This window comes from Bos mutus, chromosome 10, assembly GCF_027580195.1.
Source record: "Bos mutus isolate GX-2022 chromosome 10, NWIPB_WYAK_1.1, whole genome shotgun sequence".
Taxonomy (NCBI): Eukaryota; Metazoa; Chordata; class Mammalia; order Artiodactyla; family Bovidae; genus Bos; species Bos mutus.
In genome coordinates this window covers 12857766-12874266 of record NC_091626.1, presented here as the reverse complement: position 1 = coordinate 12874266, position 16501 = coordinate 12857766, and the positions used below count along the sequence as shown (strand labels likewise).

Genomic DNA, 16501 nt, shown 5'->3' with positions numbered 1-16501 from the left:
ACCGACCACGGCCCAGGCCCCAAACTGGACCCTCAGGACAACGGAGCCACCCGCAGGCTTATCCCTGCCCCTCAGGGAGCTGGCTGGGTTGGGGAAGCAAGGGAACAGAGCCATGCTGCTGAGGCGCGGGTGGGGGTGGGTGGGGGAGCCAGAGCAGCTGGAAACAGGAGGGGGGACTCAGGGACCTCAGGCTGTCGGCTGAACCAGATGCCAGGGGACCAGGAAGTTGTGCTGTGGTGGGAGAGGGGCAGATAACTGGGAGACAGGCAGCAAGGCGGGAGAGAAGAGACTGCACAGGGAAAGACAACTCTGAAGAGACTCACAGGACAGGAGTCGGGGTCACTAGGTGCTGAAAGGACGGGGAGATTGGGCAGAGAGGCTGAAAGCTGATGCTCAGATTTCTACCCCGGGAGACTAAGGAAACAGTGATGCTGTTTACTGCTAATGGAAAAGGCAGGGCAATCTGGGGTGGGGGCATTTCTGGGCATGCCATTCTGAGGGTCTAAAGACAGCAGGCAGAGGTCCTGAGGGTGGCTGGAGCTCCATGTCTACAGAATGAAAGCCAAGCTCTGGAAACATCCAAGCACTGGTTTGAGCTGAAGCTGTGATCCACTGTCTCTTCCAGTGAGTCAAGGTCCCAGTGCCCCAACTATGCTCCAAGGCTTGTGAAAGGCCGAGCCCATCTCCTCTGAGACTGTGATCTCCTCAGGGAGGGACCACAAGGCTCATCCCTCATTTCTTTCCCCGCCATCCCCATCACCCAAGCACAAGGGTCTGGCTCCACATGGGAAGACACCCACTTGGCTCCTATTCCTGATGAGACAAGAACCTCGAGAAATGGAACGAGGTGCTCATACCGACATGTAGGACCTGGTGCCCACGAAGGAGTTGGCCATGGAGTCGATGAGCTGCCCGCTGACCCCAAAGTCACAGAGCTTGATCTCTCCACGGCTGTTCACTAGGATGTTGGACGGCTTGACATCTGTAGAGGAAAGAAAACAGAGAAGTAGAGAATTGACACAGGTAGACTGGGAAGCGCTGCCCAGACAGACTAGCCCTGACCACGAATGCCCTCATCACAGAGCCAGTCCTTGGCTTATGGACACGGGACACCATGGCCCCTATTCCCCCTGGTTCAGAACTGTCAGCAGAGGAGTGACAAGCTGCTACAGAAGCAAGACAGAAAGCCAATGTTTTCCACTCAGAATCCAGTCTTGGCCAGATGACCCACAGGAAGGAGTCAGTTACCATGAGTAATCAAGACTGAAAGGTCTGTTGCTTCAGCCATCTCTGCTGGCAAGACACAACGCCTATCACCAGATCACAAGGGAGGAAGGAGTAGTAAGACCTGTATGCTTGCTGAGGCTACAGAAAAAAGACTAAAGGAGGGTGGGATGGAGGCGGTACTCCTATTCTTGACCCGACAAGCACAGAAGATGGGGGTTTTAAAAATGTGTGTGCCAGGGGATGGGAGCCAACCTTCGATTCTCTTTCACTGAAGTCACTTCTCTAAGAGCCTGCACAGTTGCGTCTACCTGTTGGTTAAGGAGAGTCTCTCGTTGTCGGGGCCAGAGAACTAGGGAGGCCTGAAAGCTGCTCCTCGGGGTCAGGACAGCGTCCCCAGCATGGGCCCCATTCCCTTCGCTGCACTCGAGCCAGCCCCACGGCCACCCTGGCGCCCACCACCAGTATTAGTCCGCTGGCCCTTCCCTTTGCCAAGAAGTAAATTTCTCAACATCTTCCTTTTACCATCTCCTCTGATTCAAACAACTGTCCCATGAAGCAGTCAGAGCAGAGGCTGGGACTTGGTAAAGGGGCCCCAGGCACCAGGTTTGTGGACAGACATTGGCAATCAAGGAGACCCACTCGAGAGTAGGCCAAACCCCAGAGCAAAATCATAAACCCTGATAGGGAATCTTTGACAGGCGTATACAAACACAGGACATCTGGAGAACCAGAGGGAAAAGTGAAACCCTCGTAATCCCAACCTACCAGAGCTACTATTAAGATTTTATTACGTTCTCCTTCAATACTCAAAAGAATGCATTTATTTATTCTTACACAGATTCTAACAGATCCATTTAAGTATCTTTCTAAGGGTAAACAAGCAAACAAACAAATCCCTCTCTCATACCCCAGGAAGTCCTTCGCCTGCCCACCTCCACCTAGCCCCTCATCATCCCCAGCCATGCCAGCTCCAGCCTCTCTCTGCCCACCACCGGCTTCACCAGGGCAGGGACGCTGGCAGTTTGCCTCACCCCTTTAACTGCAGATGCAGGACAATACAGGAAGCACTCCTTGATGCCTGTGACTGAATGGGGCTAAACTCCTGGGGACACACACACCTCACACCATGGGTATTGTCTAAGACCCAACCATCCACGTGTCACAGGACACAGCAGCACAGAATTCGAGATCTTTCCAAACCTACTGGCACACCCCCATATCTCCCATATAGACACAAGTGTCAGAAGTAGCCTGAGAAGGCATCTGGTTCCTCCCCTTCATGGTGGAGACGAAAAGCCTAAGGCCCAAAGGGGTCCAGGGACTTGACTGAGGTCACACAGCAAAAACTGGATAAAGTGGGAACCAGAATTCAGACCTTGTGATGCCTGGACCTGTCTTCTCCCCACTCACCCTGTTGCCACATCACTCATACCCTGAGTGACTGACCACAAAGCCCGGAGCGCCCTCACCTTCCAATGTTCCCATGGCCCGTTCAGAAATGACCTATTAGGTCTTCTTATAAAAGCACAAGAGCAGCAGTAGCTACAGAGACAGGAGACCTGTATCCGAGTCCTGGCCCTGCCACACGTTTTCCACATGCAGCCTTGACGAGCCCTTGGCTTCTGTAGTCTGTGGCCTGCGGATCGGTAAAGTGGTGGTAACCATCACAGCTCTCGTAGTCTTACCAGATGGAGACCAGAACCCATTGGATGAACTGTGGGCATTTACAGAGCACACACGTGACAGGATCACAAAGAAGGATTCTTTCACGGTTGCACCCCACGACCGGCAGTTCACGGCTCCAAACACCCGCTCCCTCACTTGCCCCTGCTGCTCAGACACCACTCCCCAGGCCACAGCTGCTGCTCAGGAGAGGCTGCACTGCCTCTGTGGCTGATTTCTGTTCACATGGCAAGCCAGCCTCCTTTTTTGCAAACTTATATAATGCCACTTTCCTCCCTCTCTGGCTGTCAGCTCCTGCTTCCCCCACTCGCCCCAGGGAACACTGCCTGGGAGACTGAGACACCCATGCAGATGGAGGGGGGACGGTGTTTCCCTGCTTGGACCACATTCATCCTGGAAGCCAAATGCACACACACGGCCCCTCAAGGTGACCCTGAAGGCCTGACAAGAAGCTGTTTGGAGACATCCTAACTTCTTCCACTCCAGCACATGTGGCTGGAGCACATGGTCCTCCCCGGCACCCCAGCGAAGTCAGGCTCTTTTCTGGGGCAGAAAAGAGGTCAGATAAGGCCTGAGAGGCTGTTTCCTCCCACTAGCAGCCTCCTGGATTTGCTTCCCACAGTCCCCGCCCCTCCTTCCTCTGCTCCCGTCCCCAGCAGCTTCCTCTTCCAGCCGGTCTTACACAGTACCTACCGGCGCGCCTCCAGTGAGACCGCCCCTGCACACAGCCTGCAGCGGCTCCCATCTGCCTCCCAGCACAGGCCAGGCCCCTCGGCCTGCACTTCCAAGCCCACTGTCCTGCTCACTTCTCCACCTTCTTGCCGCAGCACATCTCCATGTCCGGCTCGCCTGCCTAACTGATCCCTGCACCTAAAACATCCTCCTTTCCCACCTGCCCTCTCACTTCTTCCTCTGGTAGAAGCCTGGTTCTTCTGAGGGCCTTTCCCAGCGTGGAATACTGCCCTGCTCTGGAGCCCGGGGAGGTTTTAGTCAGGCTTCTTCCCTCATCTTCCCTTGCAGCCGCCTCAAACACTGTTCATGTTACAGGCCCAGGTGGTCCCTCTCTACTTCCCGAGGCCTCTCCAGGCCTTGGGTTCTCTTTCCAACCCTCCAATATCAGGAGAGTGAAGCTGGAAGGAGCCCCAGAAGATGATGGGCCATGCTGCATTTCACAGGAAGTATCCACTAGCCTCTAAGCTCCCAAGCTGACAAGCTTCCCTAGGAAACCTATAAGATGCTAAGGTCTGAAACCCAGATCCTGCCCAGCCTCTGCAACAATGAAAAAGGATAAACCCCTCTTCTTCATAAACGAATAAGGTGTTATGAAAAAACTAAGTGGAAGAAAGAATTTTCTTTTCTGATATTTTCTGCACCAGAAATAACCACTGTTCAAAGCTTCTTGATTTCCCCCCCATAAGCACATGACTTCAACTTGACTTCTGAGCATTTTCTACCCCTCTGTGGATTAAAGAATTCACTTGTTTATTCTTTATAAACACTAATAAAGTGCCTGCACTGAGCTGTGATTAGAAAGGACCAGTCCCTGTTCAGGCTGCCACCACCACAGGAGACGGAACTCAAGAAATAAGAACCAGCCAACATAGGAAGACATCATAACAGCTCTGGTTCACTGAACACCTACTATGCCAGGCCTTTTAAATACACTGTCATCTTTAACCCTCACAACCGTGCTGTGAAGTAAGCATTATTAACCCCTGTGCACACTGCAGCCATGAAATTAAAAGACGCTTACTCCTTGGAAGGAAAGTTATGACCAACCTAGACAGCATACTGAAAAGCAGAGACATTACTTTGCCAACAAAGGTCTGTGTAGTCAAGGCTATGGTTTTTCCAGTGGTCATGTATGGATGTGAAAGTTGGACTATAAAGAAAGCTGAGTGCCGAAGAATTGATGCTTTTGAACTGTAGTGTTGGAGAAGACTCTTAAGAGTCCCTTGGACTGCAAGGAGACCCAACCAGTCCATCCTAAAGGAGATCAGTCCTGGGTATTCATTGGAAGGATTGATGTTGAAGCTGAAACTCCAATACTTTGGCCACCTGATGTGAAGAGCTGACTCATTTGAAAAGACCCTGATGCTGGGAAAGATAGAGGGCAGGAGAAGGGGACGACAGAGGATGAGATGGTTGGATGGCATCACTGACTCAATGGACATGGGTTTGGGTGAATTCCCGGAGATGGTGATGGATAGGGAGGCATGGTGTGCTGCAATTTATGGGGTCACAAAGATTCAGACACAACTGAGCAACTGAACTGAACAGAAAAGAAACACCGAGGCCCAGAGTCCAAGAGTTTACCTGTCAAGGGGGTAACCAATAAAACAAGCTTTATCTGGGAACAGGAGCTGACTTGGGGTAGGTTGAAATCCTTAAAGTTTGATTGTGAGAAATTATAATTCTGTGCTCTGGGTTAGTGAGCAAGCACTTCCTTCTCAGCTTCAGCTCATTACCCTCCTGGGCAAGTTTAACTGCAGGAGACGTGCTGACAGTGGGAACTAGAGCCTCATGATTAACAAGTGAGTTCACACAATAAGCCATTGGAGCACGTGTGCCAGGTCCTAACCAGCAGCTATTTTTATCTCTCTGCTTTCAAGAGTTTTGCAACCAAGTCCAGCAACTGCATTTTAATTTTTACTTCCCTCCCATGATTTATTAGTTCTGAATTGCTTTCATTCTTTACCTTTGTGTGCCCCTCTCTGCAAATGCAGTGCTCATCCCTGACCCAAAAGGCACGCAAATGCTGACAATTAACACAAGATGATGTCGCATTAAGCCATGATTTGGTTTTCATCAGCACACGCCATTCCAAGAAATGGTCAGAATCTGAAATCAGATAGTAATAATAGCCTCAACAGAAGGTAAACGGGTTAAACCAGAGAGAGAGGGAGAGAAGGGAGAGAGAGAGAGAAAGAAAAAGGGGGAAAGGGAGTAGTCAAGGCATGAGTTTATGGATCCTGGACTCCCTGATCCCTCATTCCAAATAACCCCATAATAACATATGGCAGAGCAGCCCCATATTATAGATATGAAAATTAAGGTTCAAGTAGAAGCCACTTGCTAAAGACCACAGAGTAACCTTCCCATTAAAAGAACCTGCTTTAGGTAGGGACTTCACTGGCAGTCTAGTGGTTAAGACTCCATCATGCTTCCAATGCAGGGGACACAGGTTTGACCCCTGGTTGGGAAATTAAGATCCCACATGCTTCATGGCATGGCCAAAAAAATATACTGCCTTAGAGCAGTATAGTTTGCCTTCCAGATTAAGTGACCTCCGAAGACAAGCAGATATGCAATCTATCACAAAGCCAATCAACCACCACCGGTGGACAGGAAAATAATGCTGGCTACTTGGACATTATCATCTGTACTTCAAGAAAGAGGAATCAGCAAAAAACCTGGTTTGACCTGCTGAAAGTTAATTTTGCTCAGCAGGAGGAAAGAGGGGAAAAAAAGATGCCAAAAGGAAGGGCAGAGTTAGACTGGAAATCTGTTCAGTTTTAAATGGGAAGTGGGAGAGAATTTCTAATATCACCATAGTTATGGGGACCCAAGCTGCACCCAAGTAACGCATTACCCTTGATGCCTGGGTCACAGTCAGCATGATTCACTAGTAAAGTCCAGGTCACTCATCAGCCATTCCTAGCTTAGCCTGAGACAGGCCCTGAAGGAAAACACCGAGGACAGTCTGTTTGCCAGGTGAGGACAAACCTAAGCTAAATGGAGCTGGCATTCCGTGTGTTGTCTCCTGAGAAGAGAAGGACCCACCCCAACACATACACTAACTTTGGGAAAAGTGTGCCTCCCTGACTCCAGCCAGCTGCTTCGGATGGAGACTGACCATCAGACCTCTGTCCCCACGCCACAAGGCAGGCCCCTGATGCAGGCTGGGCCACCAACCTCCTGGTGACCCGGCAGGTTCTGGGTACAAGACCAGTATTAGTTCAATTAGAGCGTTCTTCGGGATTTTCTGTCAGAGGCTGGGAAAAGCTCTTGCCTCCCTGATAATGAGACTAAAGCCAGAGGCAATGGTTCCCATGTGGTAGAGACAGCTGGCCTGAGAGAAAATAGCCAACTTGGGAAGAGAAACAAATGAGCGAGAATTAACAGGTTCCAGGACACCACCCCACCCCACCCCCAACCCCCACCTCCATGGATACCAAAATCTGCAGATGCTCAAGACCCTTATATAAAATGATGGAGTATTTGCACATTTGCACCTACACACATCCTCTTGTATACTTTAAATCACTTCTAGATTATAGGGATTGCATTGAATCTATAAATTGCTTTGGGTAGTATACTCATTTTCACTATATTGATTCTTCCAATCCATGAACATGGTATATTTCTCCATCTATTAGTGTCCTCTTTGATTTCTTTCACCAGTGTTTTATAGTTTTCTATATATAGGTCTTTAGTTTCTTTAGGTAGATATATTCCTAAGTATTTTATTCTTTCCGTTGCAATGGTGAATGGAATTGTTTCCTTAATTTCTCTTTCTGTTTTCTCATTATTAGTGTATAGGAATGCAAGGGATTTCTGTGTGTTGATTTTATATCCTGCAACTTTGCTATAGTCATTGATTAGTTCTAGTAATTTTCTGGTGGAGTCTTTAGGGTTTTCTATGTAGAGGATCATGTCATCTGCAAATAGTGAGAGTTTTACTTCTTCTTTTCCAATTTGGATTCCTTTTATTTCTTTTTCTGCTCTGATTGCTGTGGCCAAAACTTCCAAAACTATGTTGAATAGTAATGGTGAAAGTGGGCACCCTTGTCTTGTTCCTGACTTTAGAGGAAGTGCTTTCAATTTTTCACCATTGAGGATAATGTTTGCTGTGGGTTTGTCATATATAGCTTTTATTATGTTAAGGTATGTTCCTTCTATTCCTGCTTTCTGGAGAGTTTTTATCATAAATGGGTGTTGAATTTTGTCAAAGGCTTTCTCTGCATCTATTGAGATAATCATATGGTTTTTATTTTTCAATTTGTTAATGTGGTGTATTACATTGATTGATTTGCGGATCACTTCTAGATTATAATACTTAATACAATGTAAACAGTTACAAACACAATGAAAATGCAATGTAAATCAAATTTTGCTTTGGGGAACTTTTTCCCAAATATTTTCCATTTGTAGGTTGGCTGAATCCAAGGTATACGCAGGTATAGAGAACCGACCGCACATCTTAACTGAAGTATAACAGCTAATGGCATTTGAGTCCCTGGACACAATCTTCCCTAAGGCCAGGCTACATTCTTACTCTTCCTGGGGTTTGGTTGGCTAAGCCAAACAAACAAACAACCTCTTTTACTGCTTGAGCTAATCTGTGTTCATTAACAACCAAAAATCGTAACATCCACTGACTCTTACTATCAACTGGCGTCAAAAATTACCATAAGTAGGCATGTACTGTGGTATGGAAATGGGAGCACCAGCTTTGGAGTCAGGCAGATCTGGATTTGAATCCTAGCTCTACCAGCATAGGCTGTGTGAGCCCAGCCAAAATCACGAGCCTCCTGTAGCCGGATTCCTTGGCTGTCAGGTGAGAGCAGTAATTCCTCCTTGATGGCAGGTACTAAGGACTCCATAAGTAAGAAGAACTACATATGAGAAATAGAATTTAGATTTCAACAGCTCTGAAGCTTGTTATTTGTCATCTAAGTCTGAAGCTTGGGGCCGGGGAATAAAAGCTAACATTTGTTTGAGAAAAAAACACAAGCAATATAAACAATCAGATCCTGTTCGGTCTGGCTCCTACCTATGTCCCCACCCACCCCACCTCCCCAACCACTGTCAGTGCCAAGAGGATCCATGCTGTTCCCCAGGAGTCCCTGAATGTTTCTGTCTGAATCATTTGCTCTGGCTGGTCTCTAATCCAGATACCCTCTGTATTTATATGACCTACCATCCTTCTAGTCTTTTTTGTTTGTTGGAGGGAAGGAAGGAGAAGGTGACCCAAAAGTGTCCTGTTGATTACCTCCCTTCCCTATAGCAGGGAGCGCCACAGACTATCTGCACCAGGTGAGTTCTGCTAGGATACTCAGGGACTTGGCAGTGGGGCTAAGAGGGTGGGGTTGGGCCTGCACTGTGTCTGAACAGATTTGATGCTTACTGGGGTGGAGGTGGGAGGAGCTGGGGTGGGGTGGCAGGCCCTTCCTCCTGCCCCTGGACAAAGTAGCAGAGAAAGCCAAGCTGCAGACCATGCAAGACAAGGCAGCCAAAAGTGGACAGAAGCTGCTCGGGATCCCACTTGTCTTCCACCCCTGTCCTGACCCTTCCTGAGCACTGGCAACATCTGGGCTGTTGCCAATGCTCAGGGAAGTCCCCCAGCCCCTTACAAGGAAGTCCTCTCTTCTGTTTACACTGACTCAAGTTGGTTTCTGTTACCTGTTTGTTTTCGGCTGACTGGCCGTGCTGGGTCTTCGCTGCTGTGCACGGGCTTTCTCTAGTTGTGGCGAGCAGGGTGCACTGCATCAGTTTCACACTGTGGTGGCTTCTCCTGCTGCAGAGCACACGCTCTAGAGTGCATGGCCTTCAGAGCTGTGGCACCCAGGCTCTAGAGCACAGGCCCAGCTGCTCCACAGCACATGGGATCCTCCTAGACCAGGGACTGAACCGTGTAACATACACTTACAGGCAGATTCTCAACCACTGGACCACCAGGGAAGCCCAGTTTCTGTTACATGTAAAAAAAAAAAATCCTCCGAGAGGCTCCCACCTGCCCTGGGAAGCCTCACCTGACCACTGCACACCCACAAGGCTGCCTTCTCCTGGAAGCTCTTATCATGTATGCCACTTGTCACAGCAGTACTTTTGCCTCCTTCTTTCCATTTTTCCCTCTTAAAAATCCAAACATTCACAAAAGTGGAGTATAAACATGTACCAACATCAGCGTCAACAATTATCTACTCATTGCCAGCCTTGTTTCAACCAAGACTTTTTCTTGGTGGAAAAAGAAAAGACCACTCTGTTTCTAATGAATCTGGTGCTGTTAAGCCTAATGTTGGTTCCCGCCCTCTAGCTGAGATTCTCCACTGGATTTTCCACTGTCACTGGAGCGCTGGGCACAGTGAGCAAAGTGGCTTCTACCTTGCTAAGGTACTGGTTAATAAAAGCTACCCCTTCTTTGGTCACTAAACTTGCAAGGTAGACCAGCTCTCCTGGGCCCACAGACTCCTCAGGAAGCCATCTGCACCTGAGGAGAGCAGCAGTGCCCTGGCCCTGACGTCCCTAGAAACAGGGCTTTATCATGAGAAGGAGCAGGACACAGCTCTGCGGGGATCGCCTCTCAGCCTGGTTTTTCCTAAAGGGAACAGGCCCAGCCTCGGGGTCCCCTCCCCCCCCGCCTTAGGGAGCGCCCAGGGCAAAGCTAGGGGCTTCCTTCCTGTGCCCACCCCACCCCCCTCCTCCCACACCCAGCCTCTGCTCTCAGAGGCTTTCCAGGGTCATCTCTCCCAGCCTGTGTCCTCCTCGCCCTTCACTCAATGACTACGGTGACTCAGACCCACCTTCTTCTAGAACCATGGTGGCAGCCTCCTCGCTGACCTCGCTCCCCTCCCTGTCACCTGAGCTGCAGCAGCCAGAGGCCTCTTCCTCCAAGGACAGCTTGCCTCCCTTCCCTGTGCAGGAGCACCCCTCAGCTCCCCACTGCCCAGGATAAAAATCCAGTCCCTGCACACAGCGGGGACGACCCTCCTCAACTGCTTCAACTAATTCTCACTTAACTCCCACCACTTACCACCAGGAATCCTTCATTCTAAATATTCTAAATGACTTGCTGTTTCCTGCAAGGACATTATCTGTGTTTCCTGGCCGCTGTGTCATCGTGATTCATGTGTTTCCCTACCTAGAATCCCTCGTGCTAACACTGCAACCTGCGTAACTTCTCCCCATGTTTCCAAGCTCAGCCCAAATACCACCTCCTCCACGATGCTTCCCTAAAGGGATCTGAGGAAGCACTTTCCTCCTCCAACGGCCCATCTGCCTCACTTGAGATGCTAAGAAACAAACTCGTCTGGAGACATAATCCATCGCTGTGGGTCTAGCACTGAGGTAATTCTAGAGAACGTGACTCACATTTCGAACCAGAGACCACATGCTGGATTCCAGCTACTAATCAGCCACTGTGTTTCTTTCCATCTGCAAGGTGGGGGGGTCCAGACACAGTCCAAAGGGATCGGTTCTCCTGTAAGCTAACTGCCCCCTTGAGGCTGTCGCCACCTGGCGGGAGATGAGCCTGGCAGGCAGAGGAAGCTGAGGTGCAGCCAGGGTGCCCCCCGGACACCATGAGCCGCCCACGGGTTGAGGCTCTGCTGGCATCCCCCTGCCACACACGGGCGGGGACTGTGCTCAGGACATAGCGCTGTGCGCAGCTGCAGGGCCACCCTCACGGGCCTCGGGAAGCCTGGCAAGATGCCAGGAAAACTCTGGCAGGGATGACAGTGCCTTGCAGGGGTCACAGAAGCAGCCACTCAGAAACCCGTTATATGTGAATCTGCCACCAACAGCTTGTACAACAACAAACTTGGGCCACTTAAAATCTTGATTGTCGGTGCCAACAGCAAGTCTGACTGGAGTAAGAGGAGGACTTCAGAGGTTGAAATCCTGATGGCTGTGAGAACCCTGTTCCTCTGAGGCTGCTGCTGGGGTCCCTTGAGGTAACTTGAAGACTCTCCACTATCCCCAGGGCTAGGGTCCAAAACCACTCTCTGTCTCTGTAGAATGCTGAAATCTCATCCTGACTCGAGAGCTCCCTGTTTTCACAGAATGCTTTATCCTGGGCAATAAGGAACTCTCTGGGAGGGTACTCTGAGCAGGAGGGCCCCAAGGTATAAGCGACTCTAATGCGCTGCAGAGAACCTCACAGCTGACTCTAATCACAATCTGGCTGGGCGTTCCCTCAAAAATCTAAGCCCCAGCTACTGGGTATAAAGATCAGGCAGGTTACATGCTGCTCCATCTGACAGAAGGAAAAGAAAACCCAGCTGAGGCTTAATTTAACTCTGTTATCAGCATCTATTGATCTTCACTGGCCAGCAACTCCAAAGCAGACATTATTCACGGGCTCCACAGTATGAACTCTGCATTGGTCTAAATCCTATAATCTTTCTTCAGGGTCTTAATCAGAACAAGATCTTGACAATGAGAGAGGGCTAAGCAGCTTGATGGGCTGGTGATGCAAGTCACTGCTTTCAATAGCATGAAACACAGCTGTATGCGAGCCCTGAGCCCCCCATCCCACACACACACCCCTTAACTCATAGGCTAACCACTTAGGTCAGCTTCGGATGAACTGGATCTCTGACTTCCTGCCACCGTAAGTAGAAAGGCTACACAGAAACCAGTGGAGTTAACTAACCCCTCTCAGAGCGCTAGGGTCTCCTCCCCAAGCCATACACCCTGTTTTCAGTGAAGAACTTAATCATCTTACAGCTGACTTCCGTGCTTCAATTCTAAAGCTTCCTCAGCTGAGGGATTCCTCTTCCCCTTAACTCAGTGGTCAGGAAGCTTTTACTGTCAAAGGACCAGAGAGCAAATATTTTAAGGCTTTGAGGGCCACACAATCTCTTTCACAAGCAACTATTCAGCTCTGCCATTACAGTACAAAAGCAGCCACAGACAACACGTAAGCTGGGCTGTGTTCCAGTAAAATGTCTTCATGGACACTGAAATTTGAATTTCACACAATGATCACATGTCACAAAATTCTGAAAAACAAATCTTAGTTTGCAGGCCATACAAAAACAGGCAGCAGGCTGCGAGCTGCCAATCTGCCCACCCCTGCCTTCAATGCTTAATTATTGTTTTGATCCTGTGTTAGCAGTTTTCTGTCTTGCTGACCCAATGCTTAATATTATTTACAGTGGAACAACTCTTTTCACCCTTTTTTGCTTTCAGAATCTGTTCCTCCCATCTTCTAGTTACAGAACTCCTCTTTTTCATTTGGGATATATTCCCCCACAACAGTGTGTGTTCCTGCTGGGGTGCCAATGAAGAGGCCCCATCTATCCTGCCCCAAGACACGTTCATAAGCTAGTCTCCTGGACATAAGAAGTGGCCCAGGACTCGAGGGGCTCTCCAGGCAGAGCCGACCAATGATTCAAGCGCTGACCTAGATGCTGAGGTCAGTGCTTGAATGAGGCAGAGCTTCCTCAGGGACATGGAGCACTAAGGACCAGAAGTGTTGGGCTAGTGAGGTCCCTGTGGCCCCAGGGCTGAGAACCTGACTGAAAAGGAAGCCCAGGCACAGAAGGAGAAGTCAAGCCAAGCGGCAACCAAAGTCCTGTGACTATCATTTCAACTCCACACCCATCCCTGCCTTCGGACCTCCTGGTAACTCCAGCCAATAAGTTCCCTCTTTTGATCAAATAATCTTGAGTTAGGTTTCTAATACTGTCAAAGAATCCCGACTAATTACATCACATCAGATTCTATTTGACAGTTGGTGGTGGGGTGATCCACGCACAAAGCAACGGTGCTGGCTGTGTTCCGCCGCCCACTGGGAGCACTCACAGACATGACTCTTCCCCGTCAGACACTAAGCCCCCAGAGGACACGAGTCACTTACAAGCCATCTTCTGCCCTCCTCAGCGGTTCACCCAGTCCCTTGCATTTGGTAGGTGTCCAATGAATATTTTACAATACAAATTGCTCTTCTTGGAAGTGCCTACAGGGGCAAGTAAACATGGAGGAATACGTGCATGCACCGACACAAGACTGTCACCCAAAGAGTTCAGAGAAAAGGTACACTCCCAGAGGAACCACAGATCCAATCCCCACCTCCTTATTAACCACCCATAAACCACACACACCAGGCCGAACCACACAGACTCCTGCTCCCTTTGAACACTCAGGCAAACAGAATACAATGTCTGCCCAACACGCAGACAAATCACAGTGGGCCACGTCACTGTGGATGAAATCCAGACAGCTGGCCAGGACTTCAGACTTGGGGAGTATTGGTTGTACTTGTCCTACCTAAGAAGTCCCGTTCCACGATAGCAGAGACCAAGCACTTCAGGAATGAGGGTGAGCATCTGCTGATATCTAGGTTCCCATCCAGAAACACAGGAAAGCCAGCCCCAGGCACACCCAGGGCAGTGCAGCTCACTAGGTCCAGGACACATACACCCACTCCGAGAAAGAAAACTGAAACTTTCAAGAGGCCACGACCTAGCTGCAAAAACAGGGCCTCAGCAGTAGGTGAAAACAGTTGTTCACCCAAACACCATTACTATACTTCCTCTCACTTAAAAAGTAATTTGGAAGTGCAGGTATGCCTAAGTTTTTATCACCGGCATATTCCCACCCCCTAAAAGAGAAGTCTGAATCAAAGTGATAAAATTTTTGCTTGCCTTCCTGAAGATTCTGTGAGAAATTATATTTGACAAATCTTCCAGCCAATGTTTTAAAAAGCAAAAGTGCCCCCAGAACAACTTGTGCTGTAAGTTACTTTTGTACCGTAGTTTTTACTTAGAGCAAGGCACACCTAGAAATCACCTTCAACCTAACAATGTTGGGGGCTTCTCTGGCGGCCCAGGGCTTAATGCTCTCTCTGTGCTTTCACTGCCCAGGGAGAGGGTTCAATCCCTGGGCAGGGAACTAAGATCCCACATGCTGTGTGGCGTGGCCCCCCAAAAAAAAAAAAAATCCTGCACATGGATGTGCCAGCCCGTACCCCACATTCAGTAGGGAGGGCCGCTTGATGCCTGCCTGACAGTTGTGGCAGCGTGTGCGTCAGAGTCAGTGACGGCGGACCCCTCTGGGGGGTGACTGAGCCGGCAGCGCACCCCCAGTGAGGCTAAGAAGGGCCAACTGGCCCAGCAGCAGGCACCCTGTGGGAGCCGTGGACTCAGGCTGCTGCTTTTCTGCCTGAGTGACCCAGGCTCCCAGACCAGAGCAGTCCTTCCTGGTCCCGGCCCCAACACAGTCTGGGGTTCAGGTTTTTGAAGGCCTATCTACACTTTTCTGGGGCCTCCCAGGTACACTAGTGGTAAAGCCAACATTTTTCTTAAAAAGAAAAAAAATTACACCAGAGATTTAAAAAAAAAAAAAAGTAAAGAATTTTTTTTTAATGTGAGGCAAACAAAAAGCCTTTTTAATCTTCCCCATTTTTCCTCAAGGACAGAATGAGAAGAAACGGAGCTTAAATTTCAGTGCAAAAGAATACATGTAAAGCAGAAGAGGAACTTACTGAACTTACTAGCAGTGAGAAAGCCTAAAGATAGAGGCAGAGAGACTCTCTCATTCTCACTCTAATTCAGCTTCCAGGAATCGTCCACTCATCGTGCTTCCTGATAAGGAATCAAGTTGTGCAAGAGGAGGTCCATTTCCAGGTTGGCCTTACAGTGAATTCTTTCAGGATTCTTTCTGGACAAGACCCACAAACAACACGAGTCTGAAATGCAGAGCGGCCAGGCCCGGCTGCCTGCATACACACTCTGCTCACCAGAGCAGAAGTCCTTCTAGTGACTCCTCCTCGTCGGCTGGGCAAGGAGTGAGCTCTCCATGAAGACATCTGTCCGGAATCCCGCCTGGCTCACAAAGCAGCTCTTTATGCCAAAAAGCAATAAATGGTGGAGCCAGAAAAGAAATTGCTGGGAAAGTGAGGGCAGCACCAGGAGGAAGGGGAAAGCAAGCTGATTATTCCAGGAACAAGCTGAAACCTTCCTCTCTTCGGAAGGGAAATAGAGTGAGTGTTCCTCCAACAATGCAGAGCATGGCACAGAGAAGCCACATGACAGAGAACACCAGGACTAGACTTAGGACTGTATTAAAAACAGAAGATGTGGGTTCCTGGCCCAGCTTCACTGTCTCTCATGCCCCTTTGAAGTTCACCCTCACTCTAGCCCCTTAGACCCTCAGGCAACCTGTGTTACCACGGATTAATTCTGATGTTCTAGTAGAACCATGCAGGATGGACTCTTCTATAAGGCCCCTTTCACTCATCATGATGTTTTTGAGATTTGTCCAAGTTGCGTGTATCAGCAATTTGCTCGCTTTTATTGTTGAGCTGTCTTCCGTTGTTTGAATATGTCAGAATTTGTTTACTTGCTCATCTGGTGATAAATATTTTGGTTGTTTAGCTTGGTACTATCATTAATAAAGATGCTTATGAACATGTGTGCCCAAGTCTCTGTGCAAACAAACGTTTTCATTTTTCTTAGGTCAATACTGAGAAATGGAGTAAATGGTTTAATTTTTTTTTTTTAAAAACTAGCAAACTGTTTCCAAAGTAATTGTCCCTTTCCCTGGCTGTGTTTAAGAATCTCTCTTTATATCTCTCTTGATAAAGAGATAGTTTTCAGCAACTTGACTATTTTTTGTTTGTTTGTTTTACAGCTTTACCGATATATAATTTTACCCTTTTTTAAAACAAAAATTACTTATTTAGTTGTGGCATGCAGGATCTTCAGTTGTGGCACGTGGGATCTAGTTACCTGACTTGGGATCAAACCTGGGCCGCCTGCATTGGGAGCATGAAGTTTTAGCCACTGGACCAAAAGGGAAGTCCCAATTGGTATATAATTTTCATACAATAAACTCCATGTATTGATAGTTAAAGTGTATCACT

General features: G+C 48.7%; 2 protein-coding genes across 10 annotated transcripts in view; one reads left to right on the top strand and one right to left on the bottom strand.

Annotated features, from left to right (window-relative positions):
* Positions 1–15933, top strand: part of SNAPC5 (small nuclear RNA activating complex polypeptide 5) — a 29182-nt gene extending 13249 nt beyond the window's left edge. For 2 of the 8 annotated variants that reach the window (XR_011465550.1, XR_011465554.1), the window contains exons 4-7: positions 11436–11585; positions 12826–13260; positions 13356–13543; positions 15051–15933. The gene's annotated coding sequence lies outside the window, so the exon portion shown is untranslated. The remainder of the gene's footprint in view (positions 1–11435; positions 11586–12825; positions 13261–13355; positions 13544–15050) is intronic. The other 6 variants (XR_011465551.1, XR_011465553.1, XR_011465552.1 and 3 more) reach the window with 6 other exon arrangements.
* The window catches only part of MAP2K1 (mitogen-activated protein kinase kinase 1), a 74965-nt gene that overhangs the window by 7141 nt on the left and 51323 nt on the right, over positions 1–16501 (bottom strand). For both annotated transcript variants that reach the window (XM_005893283.3, XM_005893284.3), the window contains exon 6: positions 858–982. In XM_005893283.3, the coding sequence (XP_005893345.1) occupies positions 858–982 (125 nt within the window). The remainder of the gene's footprint in view (positions 1–857; positions 983–16501) is intronic.